The 14,198-nt window shown below is 33.5% G+C and overlaps 1 protein-coding gene across 4 annotated transcripts in view; it reads right to left on the bottom strand.

The window, feature by feature from the left end:
- Positions 1–13,923, bottom strand: part of LOC125870993 (receptor-like protein EIX2) — a 140,267-nt gene extending 126,344 nt beyond the window's left edge. For all 4 annotated transcript variants that reach the window (XR_007446961.1, XR_007446962.1, XM_049551572.1 and 1 more), the window contains exon 1: positions 13,558–13,923. Coding sequence is in view for 2 of the 4 variants with exons in the window: in XM_049551572.1 (XP_049407529.1) it covers positions 13,558–13,920 (363 nt within the window). In the remaining 2 variants the exon portion in view is untranslated. The remainder of the gene's footprint in view (positions 1–13,557) is intronic.
- Positions 13,924–14,198: the final 275 nt, after the last annotated feature.

A 14,198-nucleotide genomic window follows, 5' to 3' on the forward strand; every position in this document is an offset into this window, starting at 1 on the left:
ACTTGACTTCTAACTAACTCTCCTTGAATTGGAATTTTGGATTCAAGGTGTTCGATCACATGTTACGGATGAGTTCTTGACTTTTAGAAGTACCTTGGAGTGTTGGAAACAACTAGGAAACATAGGTATAATACCTAGGAACATGTATGAAAAAGTGGGGAATGAAGGTAACGGGAAGGATTGGCGTCCTTGGCGCTCTAAGAGGCGCGGGGCGCCAGCCCTCAAACTTCAGAGGGACTGCTGGGCGTTCTGCCCCAAGGGGAAAGTTCAGCATCCCTTTTTTGGGTGCGCTGGCAGGCGCAACATCCCAGCCCTTTTCCCCCAAAAATCCGACTTTTTCCCCTTGTTTCTATCCAACTCTAAACCCTCTCAACCTCAAAGGTTCCAGCAGCAAAATCACAACCAAATCCTGTCCCAAATCAGCAAGAACTTCAACAACACAACCAACAACTTCAACAACCAAAATAAATCTTTTCTTGGAATTAAAAACAAGTTGGTGTGTGGGGGTATGAACCAACCAACACTAAGGATCATAAAATCCCTCAACATACAAGAGATTCAACTCAAGAACACAACCAAATCATGTCCCACAACCAACAATAACTTCCACAACACAACTAACAACACCAACAACAACTAACAACTTCAACAACAAATCCAATATTTTCTCAAATCATAAAATGAGCTTGGTGTATGGGGGAAAGGATCAACCCACACTAAAGAACTCACATACCTTGATAGGGATCACCCCCGACGAAATTCCACGACGGAAACTTGTTGATCTCCTCTTTCTCCTCTTCTTCTCTTCTTCTTCTCTTCTTCACTCTCAAGAACCCTAACTTTCTCTCTTTTAAAATGGAAAAAAAATGATCCACAAACAGCCTAACACAACAATATAACCTCAAAAGAAATGATTTGTGAAAAGACCAAAATGCCCTTAAATTTCCGGACGGACTCCCTGCCAACTGCCCAACTTTCAAAGGGCATAACTCGCTCATACGAACTAGAAATCGAGAAAACTCGGTGGTGTTGGAAAGATCATTCCACAAGCTTCACAACCATAACTGGAACTACTCCTAACTCATCCTGAGCTAGGATTTATGACTGCTCAAAGTTGGCCAAAAACTCACTGATTTCCACACTTGGCCAAATTTCCAGATTTTGAATTTAGCCAAATTTCCAGATTCTGAATTTTTCCAAAAAAATGACTACTTCCAATTTCAAGCTTCTTCATATTCATTTTAAATTGTCGGATGTTACATAAACGGTGAGATTCTAAGATGGGTCAATATTCCTAGTAGATTGGATAATGATAATATATATTGGTGAAATAATAAGTTAGTTGATGGAATCCATGTCTCGGTATAGAGATTGATGATATGCCTTTTTGAGAAGCTTAAAAGTTTTCATCGTGTCAAATCTTGCAAGTGGATTTAAGAATCCGACACATGAAATAAGTTAAGCAATGCTCTAAAGGAAATTGATCATTGAATTAAGCTCGTCAGTAATTTAATTTATTGATTAGTATCTGTAATCTTAACATGGGGAATTTCGAAATATAAATAGAGGAGTGCAATTACGAATTTCTAGTGGAATGATTTGTAATTTATTATGGTAAGAATAATTCAAATTAATTATTTGGAATTATTTTCATAATAGGAAGCCTCGGTAATTAATTTTGTGGTCCCTACCGTGCCCATATTTATCTAGAACTCAAAATTTATTGTAATGGGAAAAAGGAGAAGTATGTGTCTTTCTCTATACTAAGGAAAGGGAGAAGTATGTATCTTTCTATGTTCTAAGGCAAGGAAGAAGTATATCACTTTTTCTATTCTAAGGAAAGGAAGAAGGACATGACTTTTTTTTTTCTAAGGAAAGGGAGATGTACATGTCTTTCTATTCTAAGGAAAGACATGGTATTCCTTTTACTTGGACTAAGAAGAAATCTCTATAAATAGGGATTCTTCTAACCCTTGAAAAATAATTTTTTTTTTCCATAAAATACTTGTCCACCCAAGTATTGAGAGGGTTCAGAAGTGAACTTGGGATCACTGTAGAAGACCGTAGAACTGTGGTCTAGTTAGTGGACTAGCTTATGAATTTGCTTGAAGTTTCTAGCTTGTCGACTAGCTTGTGGATTCACTTGAAGGTATCGGCTCACGCTTCAAGAGGTAATTCTGAAATTAAATTCAGAAAGTTTATATGCCCTAACATGATTGTACTTGTTCTAGTATAAACAATGTGTTGTCTATTATTCATGTAAGTTGTATGATTTCGATATGCTTCTGTTGTGCATATAGTTTTCCAACAAATTAAACTTTGACCGATATGATGTCATGTCAAAAAATTTCAAAATAATATTTTTTTGCTTGATGTATTATTTATATAGTTATAGTACTCAACTTTTTGTATGAAGTACTTAAAAAATTATAAATAAAGAAATTAACATACGTCTCATAATTCTGTGATTGAAAAAAGAAAATTGGAAATATCAAAGAAACAACATTGTTCGAACATCTTAAGAAACATTCATTTGAATACAAAATGAAACAACATGATTTCTCACATGAGAAATGTAAGCACACACACCAACTTTTGATGATAGACATATCCTAAACCATATCTCTCAACATATTGCTAACTTTGCGAGTAACATTTCCCACGGTCTAGAAAATGAAAATAAGCATGTCTCTGTGATCTCTTGAAAAGCAATGAACCCCAAAAGCTTAGTGTGAATCCAATAGCCATTGAAATGTAAAACCAATCCACTTCATCTTTGTCACTCTCATCATCTTCATACTTGTGATTTGGAATATTACCATCAGAACTGCAGTTCACCAAGAGTGGAAGTCCGCAGAGCTTGTTTCCTTGAAAACTACTGGGATCAAAGCTTTGAAGTTGAGTGCTCAATGGTATCATACCCGACAAATTGTTATCAGATAGATTCAAGTAGCTCAATGTAGACAAACTCGAAAAACTTTGTGGGATTTGACCGTAAAGTTGATTTTCTGAAAGATCAACAGATTCCAAGACTTTCATGTCACCAATGTCATTTGGAATCTTACCAGTTAGGTTATTTTTGGAAAGATTAAATGATCTTAATCCTGCAAGACGTGTTACACTTATAGGAATATCTCCAGAAAGATTATTGCTAGACATATCCATACTTGTAATTTGACTAGTTATTACTTCCTATATCTTCATTTATATGTATTAAATTTTTAAAAAACTTGCATAAATTTCACTAATTTAGGAATTAATTATTCAGATACTTTCTAATATATAATATTGCGAATCCTATCAGATTTTAGTGCGTCCAGATACATTTAAATATGTTCAATACATGTTTTTCGAGATACATGCGATCAAAATTAAGCGTAATTTATTCTAGATACATCTATCCAAGTGAATTTGCATGTATTGATCTAGGATACATAGACAAATCTCTCTCGCCTCCCTTCCATCTCGCTCGTCACTCTCCTATGTATCGGATACCCCATATTCATGTGAATCACACCCAGAGGCGAATCTAAAATTTTTCGAACATGGGTGCAACAAGTAAAATGTATTGAAGTGGAAATTGATCCTTAATCCTCAAGGTCAAAAGCTTAACTTTTAACCATGTGGACTATTTAGACTTTTTGTAGTACGGGTGTCAGAATATAATATTATACAAATTTTAGAAAATATATATATAAAATATCTAATTTTACGAAGAGACCACGGGTGCCGGTGCCCTATTTTTTGGCTCTAAATTCGCCACTGATCACACCAGTTACATACATATGCATGTATCTAGTGTGTGTACCAAAATCCTGTCTAGTCTCATCGATATTCTCTTGTTGGGCCTCCAGTTGTTGCACCAAGTGAATTTGGGAACAATAAGACCAATGTGACTGAGTCCACAGGAGTCCATACAACTAATAAAATCTAAAGTTTTACTAGCTCTATCAGTACTGCCTCCAAGTTTCTCAACAGGATCCATGATGATATTAAAATCACCTCCCATACACCAAGCACCAGTAATATTATTGTTCATATCAGTAATACTTTCCCAAAGATCCTTCCTTTCTATATCTGAGCATTTGGCATAGACTGCTGTTACGAAAATGCCTGTATCACTGGGAGAGATGAAGACTAACTGTTGATCAGTGTTGGCAATGACCCCCATTGTTCCAAAAGCACCATATCTGTCCATTGTTGTTAGCCATACAATGTTGAAAACCAAAATACCTTTTGTAACCATTTATCTTGGTCATATCAATAAAAGGTTCATATATAGCTACATAAGCCACTTTATTGATGTTGACAAGTTGTTTGAGTCTAAGATTTGACTTTTTTTTTCTTGAGTTTCATCAGTATCCTTCTTGTCATGTTGTTCATCAGCTTCATGATCAAGTATCCAATTCCTTTAAATTTGGTTGTTTCTCTTCTGCCGTATTACTAGGATTGTTCTTAATTACTCCAGTACATGCTACCTCGTAACCATTAACCAACATGGTCACTAAATGACTTTGATCACCAAAACTTAGACTGATTGAAAGAAATCACCTACTGAAATTTGAACTCTAACGATTTTCATCTCATTTCATTGACCGTTAATTACTTGTTTATTTTCGATTCTAGGTGGTCACACTGTTGGAATTGCTCGTTGCTCACTCTTCAAAGATAGAATATACAACTTCAATAGTATTGGTGGTCCTGATCCAACCATGAGCCAATGGCTATTGGCTGAATTAAAGGAAAAATGTCATAGAATTTCATTATTTTTTGGACAACACTTATCCTCCCGAGTTGAAGACTCCATCTTTGGTAGATAACTCATATTTTCAAGAAATTAAAAAGGGAAATGAGGTTCTTCAAATTGATCAACAAATAGCATTGGATGAATTGACAAAGAATATTGGGGATGATATTGTCATTGATCCTGATTTTTATACTAAGTTTGGTGAGGCCATGGTGAAATTGGGTAGAGTTGAAGTATTAATTGATGGTCAAGGAGAAGTGAGGAAATCATGTAGGGTTGTTAATAAGAAGCCATTTATTTTTGGGGGGTTCATTTAGAAAAAGTCTAATTTTTTAGTTAAATTATTTGCTTGCTGTATAAGTTTTCTTTTGTTTCATTTTTTGTATTGGATCACTAATTTTTTAGCATTTGAAATTTGAGTATTGTTGTACTCTTTTTCTTGTGTGTATTTTTTATTCTTCTTTTCATATACTTCCTCTGTATCAATTTATGTAACACATTTTAGATTTTGAAATTCAAATAAGTATTTTTTACTCTAAATTTTTCATATATCTTTTTAAAATATTTTGAATTATCAATTATTGTGGCTTATAGTACTTTTTACGTAGTTTATAAATATATAAATTTCATTTTAAAAGAATTGAAGATTCCATGAGCAAATTCTCGATCAAACTTAAATTGATTGACTCTCAAAAAACGAAACGTGTCACATAAATTACGACAGAGGAAGTATTATGTTGCAATTTGATTTATTCTTATTAAACTATTTTGGATTGTACATTTCCTTAGATTTAATTACATTGATAATATCGAAATCGGAAAACTTTGTCCCATTAGTTTTTGCATTGTTTTTAAAATAAAGTAAGAGTCGTGTGATTTACTCAGTTGTTGAGTTCACTAATGTTTTAATTTGCAATTAAGATTGCTAGTGTTGCTGATTTATGTAAGTGATGACACCTATCTAACCCTCCGATGGAACTAACATTTAAGAATCAATATAAGTCATAAAATAATATTTTTCATAAAACTGTGGATCAACTAAGCAACTACCTCTGAATCTTAGATAATCAACTATCGACGAGGATCATCTACCACTCGTGCTCAACTTAGAACCTACACAAGAAAGGTGATGAAAAAGGCAAAGGGGTGAGTACAAAATCCACATTTACGCAACAATATCATCGGTTGGTCCTAACATGAGGCGATGACAAAGATTGACCCTACACTACTCTAACTTGTGCTCAATCAAATATCAAAATAGCTGGATAAGACTCGAACTAGCAACTAAATCCAACAACAATATAGTTAACAAAATAATCAATTCTAGGCTAAGAAATTCGATGACTCATCCTAGGGCTTTTCTTTTTGTTCCCCTTTGTAAAGCAATCGAAAAGAGACCAGAACCACGTGAAAAAAGGTTTCATAAGCAAACATTATTGTGGAAATCAAGGGAGAGTGCCGTTTTAGAAAAGATACAATAGTTTCCGATTCCCCCGAGCTTAGGGGTCAATTACGAGAGGTAACTGGTTGATCAACTCATTTCGGGGATAACCTGTCAATCAACTCATTTCGGGGTTAACCTGCCGATCAACTCTAGGCTGAGTTTCTAGTGAAAAACTAAAGCCCTACCTTATAGAATGAAATTCCGCAGTTTTGCAATAACTTGGCCTTTTTCTTCACTTCAGCTTTGAGATGATTTTAGCCGCCGGGGTACCTATTGGAGAATCCTTACTAGTCTCATCGATTACTCAAAATTCCACTCATACACAGGAAAGGAAAGAGATTGATACTTATATTGATAACCACCAACATTAAAGCACCTATTAATCACAAAAACATCACAACAACCACATAAATGATACTCCCTCTTTCTCAATTACTTGTCCACTTTTGAATTGACCTATTAAGATAACAATTATTGAGATAGTGAATTTATCATTTTACCTCTATTAATTATGAAGTGGATGAAATAAAAATTAAGATTTTCAACAAGTTCTACCTTCAAAGTAATTAATTGAGGGTATAATAGGTAAAAAAAAAATTGTCCTTTCTTGATTTGTCAAAATGGACAAGTAATTAGGGACAACTATAAAAGGAAAAATGGACAAGTAATTAGGGACAAAGGGAGTACTTATAAAATGAATGAATACAATGCATATGCTATATATACACCCACTTTGATAGGTATGCTAATACAAACATAACATGAAATATTAACGAGAACAAATATTTAAAATTTAAAATAATATAAGTCATAATCAAACTTTGTTTTATAAATTCCCAAAGGATAATGCGAAAATATCCATACAACACATCCCAAAATCTGAAGTCTCTAAAATTCAACATTTGAAAGGCTTAAATATGACATAAATGAAAACATAGAGGAGATCCATGAAGATTGTGGATGGGCCAAGCAGCTTTTTAATTTATATACGTGGATCGTGAGTATCCCTTATATTTTTTAATTGATAAGTGCATTTAGGGGTGTACAAAATCGAACCGAAAACCGAACCAAACCGTAAACCGAAAAAAAACCCGACTAGTGGTTTGGTTTGACTTGATTTGGTATTGGAAAAAAAACCCGACTATATTTGGGTTGGTTTGGTTTTAACTAAAAAAACCCAACCCGAGACCAAACCAACTCGACATTATAGATGTAATTTTAAAATTTTATTTTATACATTAAAATATTTACTTTGATATAATTTTAAAATATTTCTTATACTATTTCATAGTTTTTATCTTTTAATATATTATCTCAAGTTTAAAACTTAGAATTCGGAATGGTCCAATAAAGATTATAGTTCATAGATGTTGATAATTATAATAAAACTTAAATCAAAATCAAATTAATACTAATGCAAAAAGAAAATCAATTCAACACTAGGAATGATAATAATATTGAATATTTGTTCTTTAGTTTTACACTAGTTTAGACAATTAAAATACATAATCTAATTTTAATTTTTCTTAAATATTTAGTAATGTAACTAATACTTATTAAACTTATTTTAGCATGATTTAGTACTTTTAAATTATGATCATTTTCATTATGACTTTGAAATATTTATTTTATATGATGATTTCATTATTATTTTTTATTGAATATTTTAGTGTCATCAGTACTCATCTCATATTTTGTGTTATTTTTTAAGAAACACCTTAGATAATTGTATTTTGGTTGGACTAAAGAAATATTTGGAGCACAAGTTAATTATATGTTTGTATGCAAACTTTACCAAAAAAATCCAAAAATCTGAAAAAATCCGAGGTTTATTAGTTTGGTTTGATTATAAATTTAAAAATTCGACACAATGGTTTGGTTTGGTATTTGAAAAACCCAAACAAATCCGAATTTTATTAGTTTGGTTTGGTTTATAAATTTAAAATTTTTATACAAATGCTTTGGTTTGATATTTAAAAAACCCGAACCAACCCGATCATGTACACCCCTAAGTGCGTTCAACACTTGTGTTCACTTTATTTAATTCATAATTGTGTTTTTAACCATACAAACAATTGAAGTTTGATTTTTTGGATAATACGAGAAAAATATATTACTAAAACCAATCATTGTGGAGTAGATTTTTAAATTATATTATTTTTGACTAGCAAAGCATATACTTTATAGGGCATAATACATATATTGAACCCTAAACTTGACTTCAAATTTCAACTTTGACCTCCAACTTTCATAGTGCACAAACAGGCACTTTAACTATCCAACCTTTTAATAAATAAACATGCGTGTCCTACCTGGCAAAACGCGTGATGTGCGCGTATTTTGCGCGAGTTAGGAGTAATTTTTGAGGCCCACAACAGTAAAACAATGCTGAAATGACAAATCTACCCTTAATCAATCCCTTTTATATTATATCTTTATATTTCCAAATCAAAATCTCATTTCTCTTTCCTCCTCTTTCAAATCAAAATTTGTTTCCTCTCTTTTAAAACGATTTGTGCTCATATTTAGTGCAAATGACTTCTAATTTTTTGTCATTGTGGAAAAAGAGCTATAACCCTGGTATATTAATTAAAAGTAATTTTAATTTTTTTTTTAGTTCTAAAATGGACGTGTAAAGTATTTAATTAGTTGGCAGCCACTAAGTGGCTCACTAATACACGTGGGTGCGTTTGCATTTCACGCTCTTTGCCTCCAAAAATCGCGTGTTTATTTATTAAAAGGTTGGATAGTTAAAGTGCCTATTTGTGCACTATGAAAGTTGGAAGTCAAAGTTAAAATTTGAAGCCAAGTTGAGGGTCCAATATATGTATTATGCCTACTTTATAGTATGTTTTGAGCTCATCAAGAGTGCAACGGTGGAAAAGAGATTTGAAATGTCACTTATGAAACTTGTTTTTTTACTCCTTTAAAAAAGTTATTTTTTCAATTTACAAAAAAACTTATTTTCAGAACAAATATTTTTCAAAATATGAAAAACCGAATACATACCATACACACCTTGAGATATGTTATGAGAAGTTGTTGTCTCTTTCCAAGATAAGCCAATTCCTAGAAGGACTTGCCTTTTTAGTTTGGATTTCGAGAGTTAAATTTTTAAATTTAAATAGTGAATTTGGATATGAAAAATTCAATTTCTTAAAAATAAAATTTACGTATATGGAAACTACATAAAAAAAAATACTATTAAGTCAAAATATTTAATAATTCATAAAAGATATATGCAAAAGTTATGGTTAAAGAAAAGATTTTAAGTATATATAGAGCTTGTTAGTAGTGTCCACTAAGCCAACCTCGAGGCTTCCTTCGATCGTGAATAATAGCTCGGCTACACGAGGGTGGGTGTGGTGTGGGGCGAGATGGTGTCCCCGCCACAGAATTGAAGTACAACAAGTGAAATACTCTGTCCATCCAAAGCAGAGAACTCTGCCTTGCTAGCTTTTGTTACTTTAAAGTTTGCATATAAAGACATGATCTGCTCAATCCGTTTAAGTAATTTGGATCGGTCAATAAGTTGATTTGATCCATTTTGACATTCTCAATTCAGCCCCTCTTAAACTTTGACCGATAAGATGTCTTGTCAAAAAATTCAAGGATGATATTTTTTTGTTTGATGTATTAAAAAAAGTAAATTTTAGATTTAACAAACATAAAAATCATTTTTGTATGTTATAGCTATAGTTTGTATTATTGCGCTCCATAACAAACTTTATGTTTGCTATGGAGCATCAAATTTGTATAAATCGCTGGCAGCCTCTCGTTTGTATAAATCGCTGGCAGCCTCCCATTTGTATAAATCGCTGGCAGTCTCTCGTTTGTATAAATCGCTAGCAGCCTCTCAATTCAATTTTATGTGTTTGTATATCTGCATAAAATTTGAATTTGTATACAATTGAATTGAAATAAAACATTTGTATATCAAAACATCTCTCTCTCTCGCTCGCTCGCTTGCTTTATATAACACAAATTATACATTGTAATTTGTATAATCTGTGTTTGTATAAAGCGAGAAAGAGAGAAAGGAAAAAGAGAATTGTGCAGGGGAACATCTGTATTTGTATATACAATTTTCTCTCGCTTTATACAAATACAAACGCATTTTATACATTTGTGTTTATATAAAGTAAGAGAGGCGAAATGGAGAGTGACGAGCGAGAAATCTGGGGAGAGAGGCGAAATGGAGAGTGACGAGCGAGAAATTTGGGGAGAGAGGCGAATGACAACTGTTTGCTACGGGTTACAATTAAATCAAACTGTGGTTATAACATTTAATTTGAATTAATAGTTTGTTATTTTATACAATTTTCCCTTATTTATATAATTTAGTAAATAACTTTTTTTATTAAGTACTAAAAAAAATTATAAATAAAGAAATTAACATATGTCTCACGACTCTGATTGAAATAAGAAAATTGGAACTAGGAAAGAAACAACATTGTTTGAAAATCTTAAGAAACATTCATTTGAGGAAGTTATTAAGACAAAAGTCTACATATTTGAATACAAAATGAAACAACATGATTTCTAACATGAGAAATGTAAGCACACAAACTAACTTTTGATGATAGCAATATCCTTAATCATATCTCTCAACATACTGGTAACTTTGCAAGCAACATTTCCCAGCCATGGTCTAGAAAACGAAAATAAGCATATCTCCATGATCTCTTGAAAAGCAATGAACCACAAACACCCCAAAAGCTTAGTGCAAATCCTATAGCCATTGAAATGTAAAACCAATCCACTTTATCTTTGTCACTCTCCTCATCTTCATATTCATGATTTGGAACATTACCATTCGAACTGCAGTTCACCAAGAGTGGGAGCCCGCAAAGTTTATTTCCTTGAAAACTCGTGGGATCAAAGCTTTGAAGTTGAGTGCTCAATGGTATCATACCTGACAAATTGTTATCAGATAGATTCAAGCAGTCCAAAGTGGTCAAACTCGAAAAGCTTTGTGGGATTTGACCATAAAGTTGATTTTCTGAAAGATCAACAGATTCCAAGACTTTCATATCACCAATGTCATTTGGAATCCTACCAATCAGATTATTTTTTGAAAGATTAAATGATCTTAATCCTGCAAGACGTGTTACACTTATAGGAATATCTCCAGAAAGATTATTGCTAGACATANACACAAACTAACTTTTGATGATAGCAATATCCTTAATCATATCTCTCAACATACTGGTAACTTTGCAAGCAACATTTCCCAGCTACGGTCTAGAAAACGAAAATAAGCATGTCTCCATGATCTCTTGAAAAGCAATGAACCACAAACACCCCAAAAGCTCAGTGCAAATCCTATAGCCATTGAAATGTAAAACCAATCCACTTCATCTTTGTCACTCTCATCATCATCATGCTTGTGATTTGGAATATTACCATCCGAACTGCAGTTCACCAAGAGTGGAAGTCCGCAGAGCTTGTTTCCTTGAAAACTTGTGGGATCAAAGCTTTGAAGTTGAGTGCTCAATGGTATCATACCTGACAAATTGTTATCAGATAGATTCAAGTAGCTCAAAGTGGTCAAACTCGAAAAACTTTGTGGGATTTGACCATAAAGTTGATTTTCTGAAAGATCAACAGATTCGAGGACTTTCATATCACCAATGTCATTTGGGATCCTACCAATCAGATTATTTTTGGAAAGATTAAATGATCTTAATCCTGCAAGACGTGTTACACTTATAGGAATATCTCCAGAAAGATTATTGCTAGACATATCCAAACTTGTAAACAACACCAAAATTGTATCATACTGGTACATGTTGCCTTTAGTCATCACCATTGCACTCTCTATCAAAGTTCCATAACGAGAGGAATAATTTAACTCGAAATCATCTTCCAGTACTTTCTTTTTTACTTTGACCATCGCACTCAAATTGCCAATACACCTTGGTATGATTCCAACAAATGTATTGTTTGCAAGGTCTAAGATCTGAAGATCTTTGAGGTGACATAGTTCTTGAGGCAATTCACCATCGAATTTATTGGACCGAAGGATAAGAACTATCAAGGTTGGAAACCTCATTCCCAACCAAGATGGTAATTTTCCAATAAACTCATTCTCAGCTAAATCTATTTTATGCAGTTTTGTGAAGTTTTCCAAGGATGAAGGAAACGGACCGTTAAGTCTATTTCTTCGTAAGTCTAAGGATTGCAAATTACTTAAAATCGCCATAGATCTTGGTAAGCTTCCAATCAAATTGTTGTCCCTCAAGATTAAAACTTTCAACTCCGGCCAATTCATCCAACAATCAGGAATTTCTTCTGATAAATCATTTCCCCCAAGGTTTAAGATTTTCAATTCGTAAGATCCATTCTTTGCTTCACACAAAAAGTTAGATAAACCTTTGGAAAAAGAATTGTTTGAGAGATCTAGCTCTCTTACATTGGTTGAAATCAATGGTATTGGTCCACTAAAATTGTTGGAAGCCAAGTACATTAATAGCCAAGAATCACTTTGCTCATCTGTCGAGATGATTGGAACCTCACCAACAAATTGGTTGTGAGAAAGATTGAGTAATCGAATTTGAGAAGACAATTTCCAAAACCAAGTTGGAACCTCACCTTGTATTCCACCATCTGATATGTCGACATTCAATATCTTCTTTTGAGTTCTGAGCCACATGGGAAACAAAGGGCCTATATTCCACCCGCCTATCACAATGTTTGTAGCTTGAAAAGGTGGAATCCAATTCTGACTCACTTTTAAAGTCAGATTATTTCTAGATGCATAAAAGTATTGTAAATGTGTTAATTTAGAGAAATGACTTTCTGTTACAACACCTTCCAACCTATTGTTATAGATGGAAAAGCCTTCTAGCATTGAAAGATGGCCAACACTTTCCGGAAGAGCTCCTGTGAGTTTATTATTGTCTAGACTCAACACAGTTAAAGAAGAACTATTTCCAAATTCTATGGAAAGGAAATTACTCCTAAAATTGAATAATTCAGATATATCTCCCTCAAATAGATTTACTGAGAGTTCAAGCAATCCTAATTTCCCTAACTTTCCAATTACATTTGGTAACTTTCCGGAAAGCATATTATCAAAAAGGTCAATATTAATTATTGAGCTCAAATTTGAAATCAGACTTGAAACTGTTCCCTCAAGACGATTTGATCCAAGGAAAAGTGATTCTAGATCTTTACATTGATAGAGCCAATTTGGTATAGTGGAGTTGAGGTTATTGCTAGAAAGATCAAGATGTTTAAGTTTTGTTATGTTTCCACTCTTACTCTGTATCGCACCTTCAATGCCACCATAACGGAGCTCAAGACTCGAAAGACTACATTTGTATAGACGAAGATAAACAAGAGAAGGAAGCATGTTAATAACCTGTAGCCATTCATTAGCTTTGCTAAGATCAACACTTTCTATCTCCAGGTTCTCAAGACTCGAAAGACTTGTCAACCACTCTAGGCTATTGATCCTTAGATATCTCGACTCGATCTGATCACTATAAATGCTTAGCTCAATCACATGACGAGTGAGATTGTTGCACACGACCCCTTCCCATTCACAACAATCTTTTCCGACAACCCAAGAAGAGAGAATTTCCGAGGGATCATATACTTCTTTCTTCAAGGTATCCAATGCTCGTTGCTCGTTTTCTCTACAAATCCCTACACAAACAACAAACTTGGTATTTTTCAAAATAAAAAACAAGAGAACCCATAGTGTTATTGCTAACACTTTCATGGTGTGCAAGTGAAAAGTATTTTTTGTGTGTGGAAGTTGTTTGCTTATATTTTTCACTAGGCCAAGCAATATGTATTAATAGCTATCAAGAAGATGCATGTACATTTTTTTCCCCCTTTTTAAATGGTACTATATGTTAATTAAGTCAAGTCTTCTCTACAACTTTATCAATTGTCCCTGTTTGGGCCATGCATGTACACTAAGGGTGGCAAACGGACCGGTTTTTGTCCGGTCCGGTCCGGTTCCCGGTCCGGTAAGACCGGTACCGATTGAACCGG

Source organism: Solanum stenotomum, chromosome 1 (assembly GCF_019186545.1).
Source record: "Solanum stenotomum isolate F172 chromosome 1, ASM1918654v1, whole genome shotgun sequence".
NCBI classification, from domain to species: domain Eukaryota; kingdom Viridiplantae; phylum Streptophyta; class Magnoliopsida; order Solanales; family Solanaceae; genus Solanum; species Solanum stenotomum.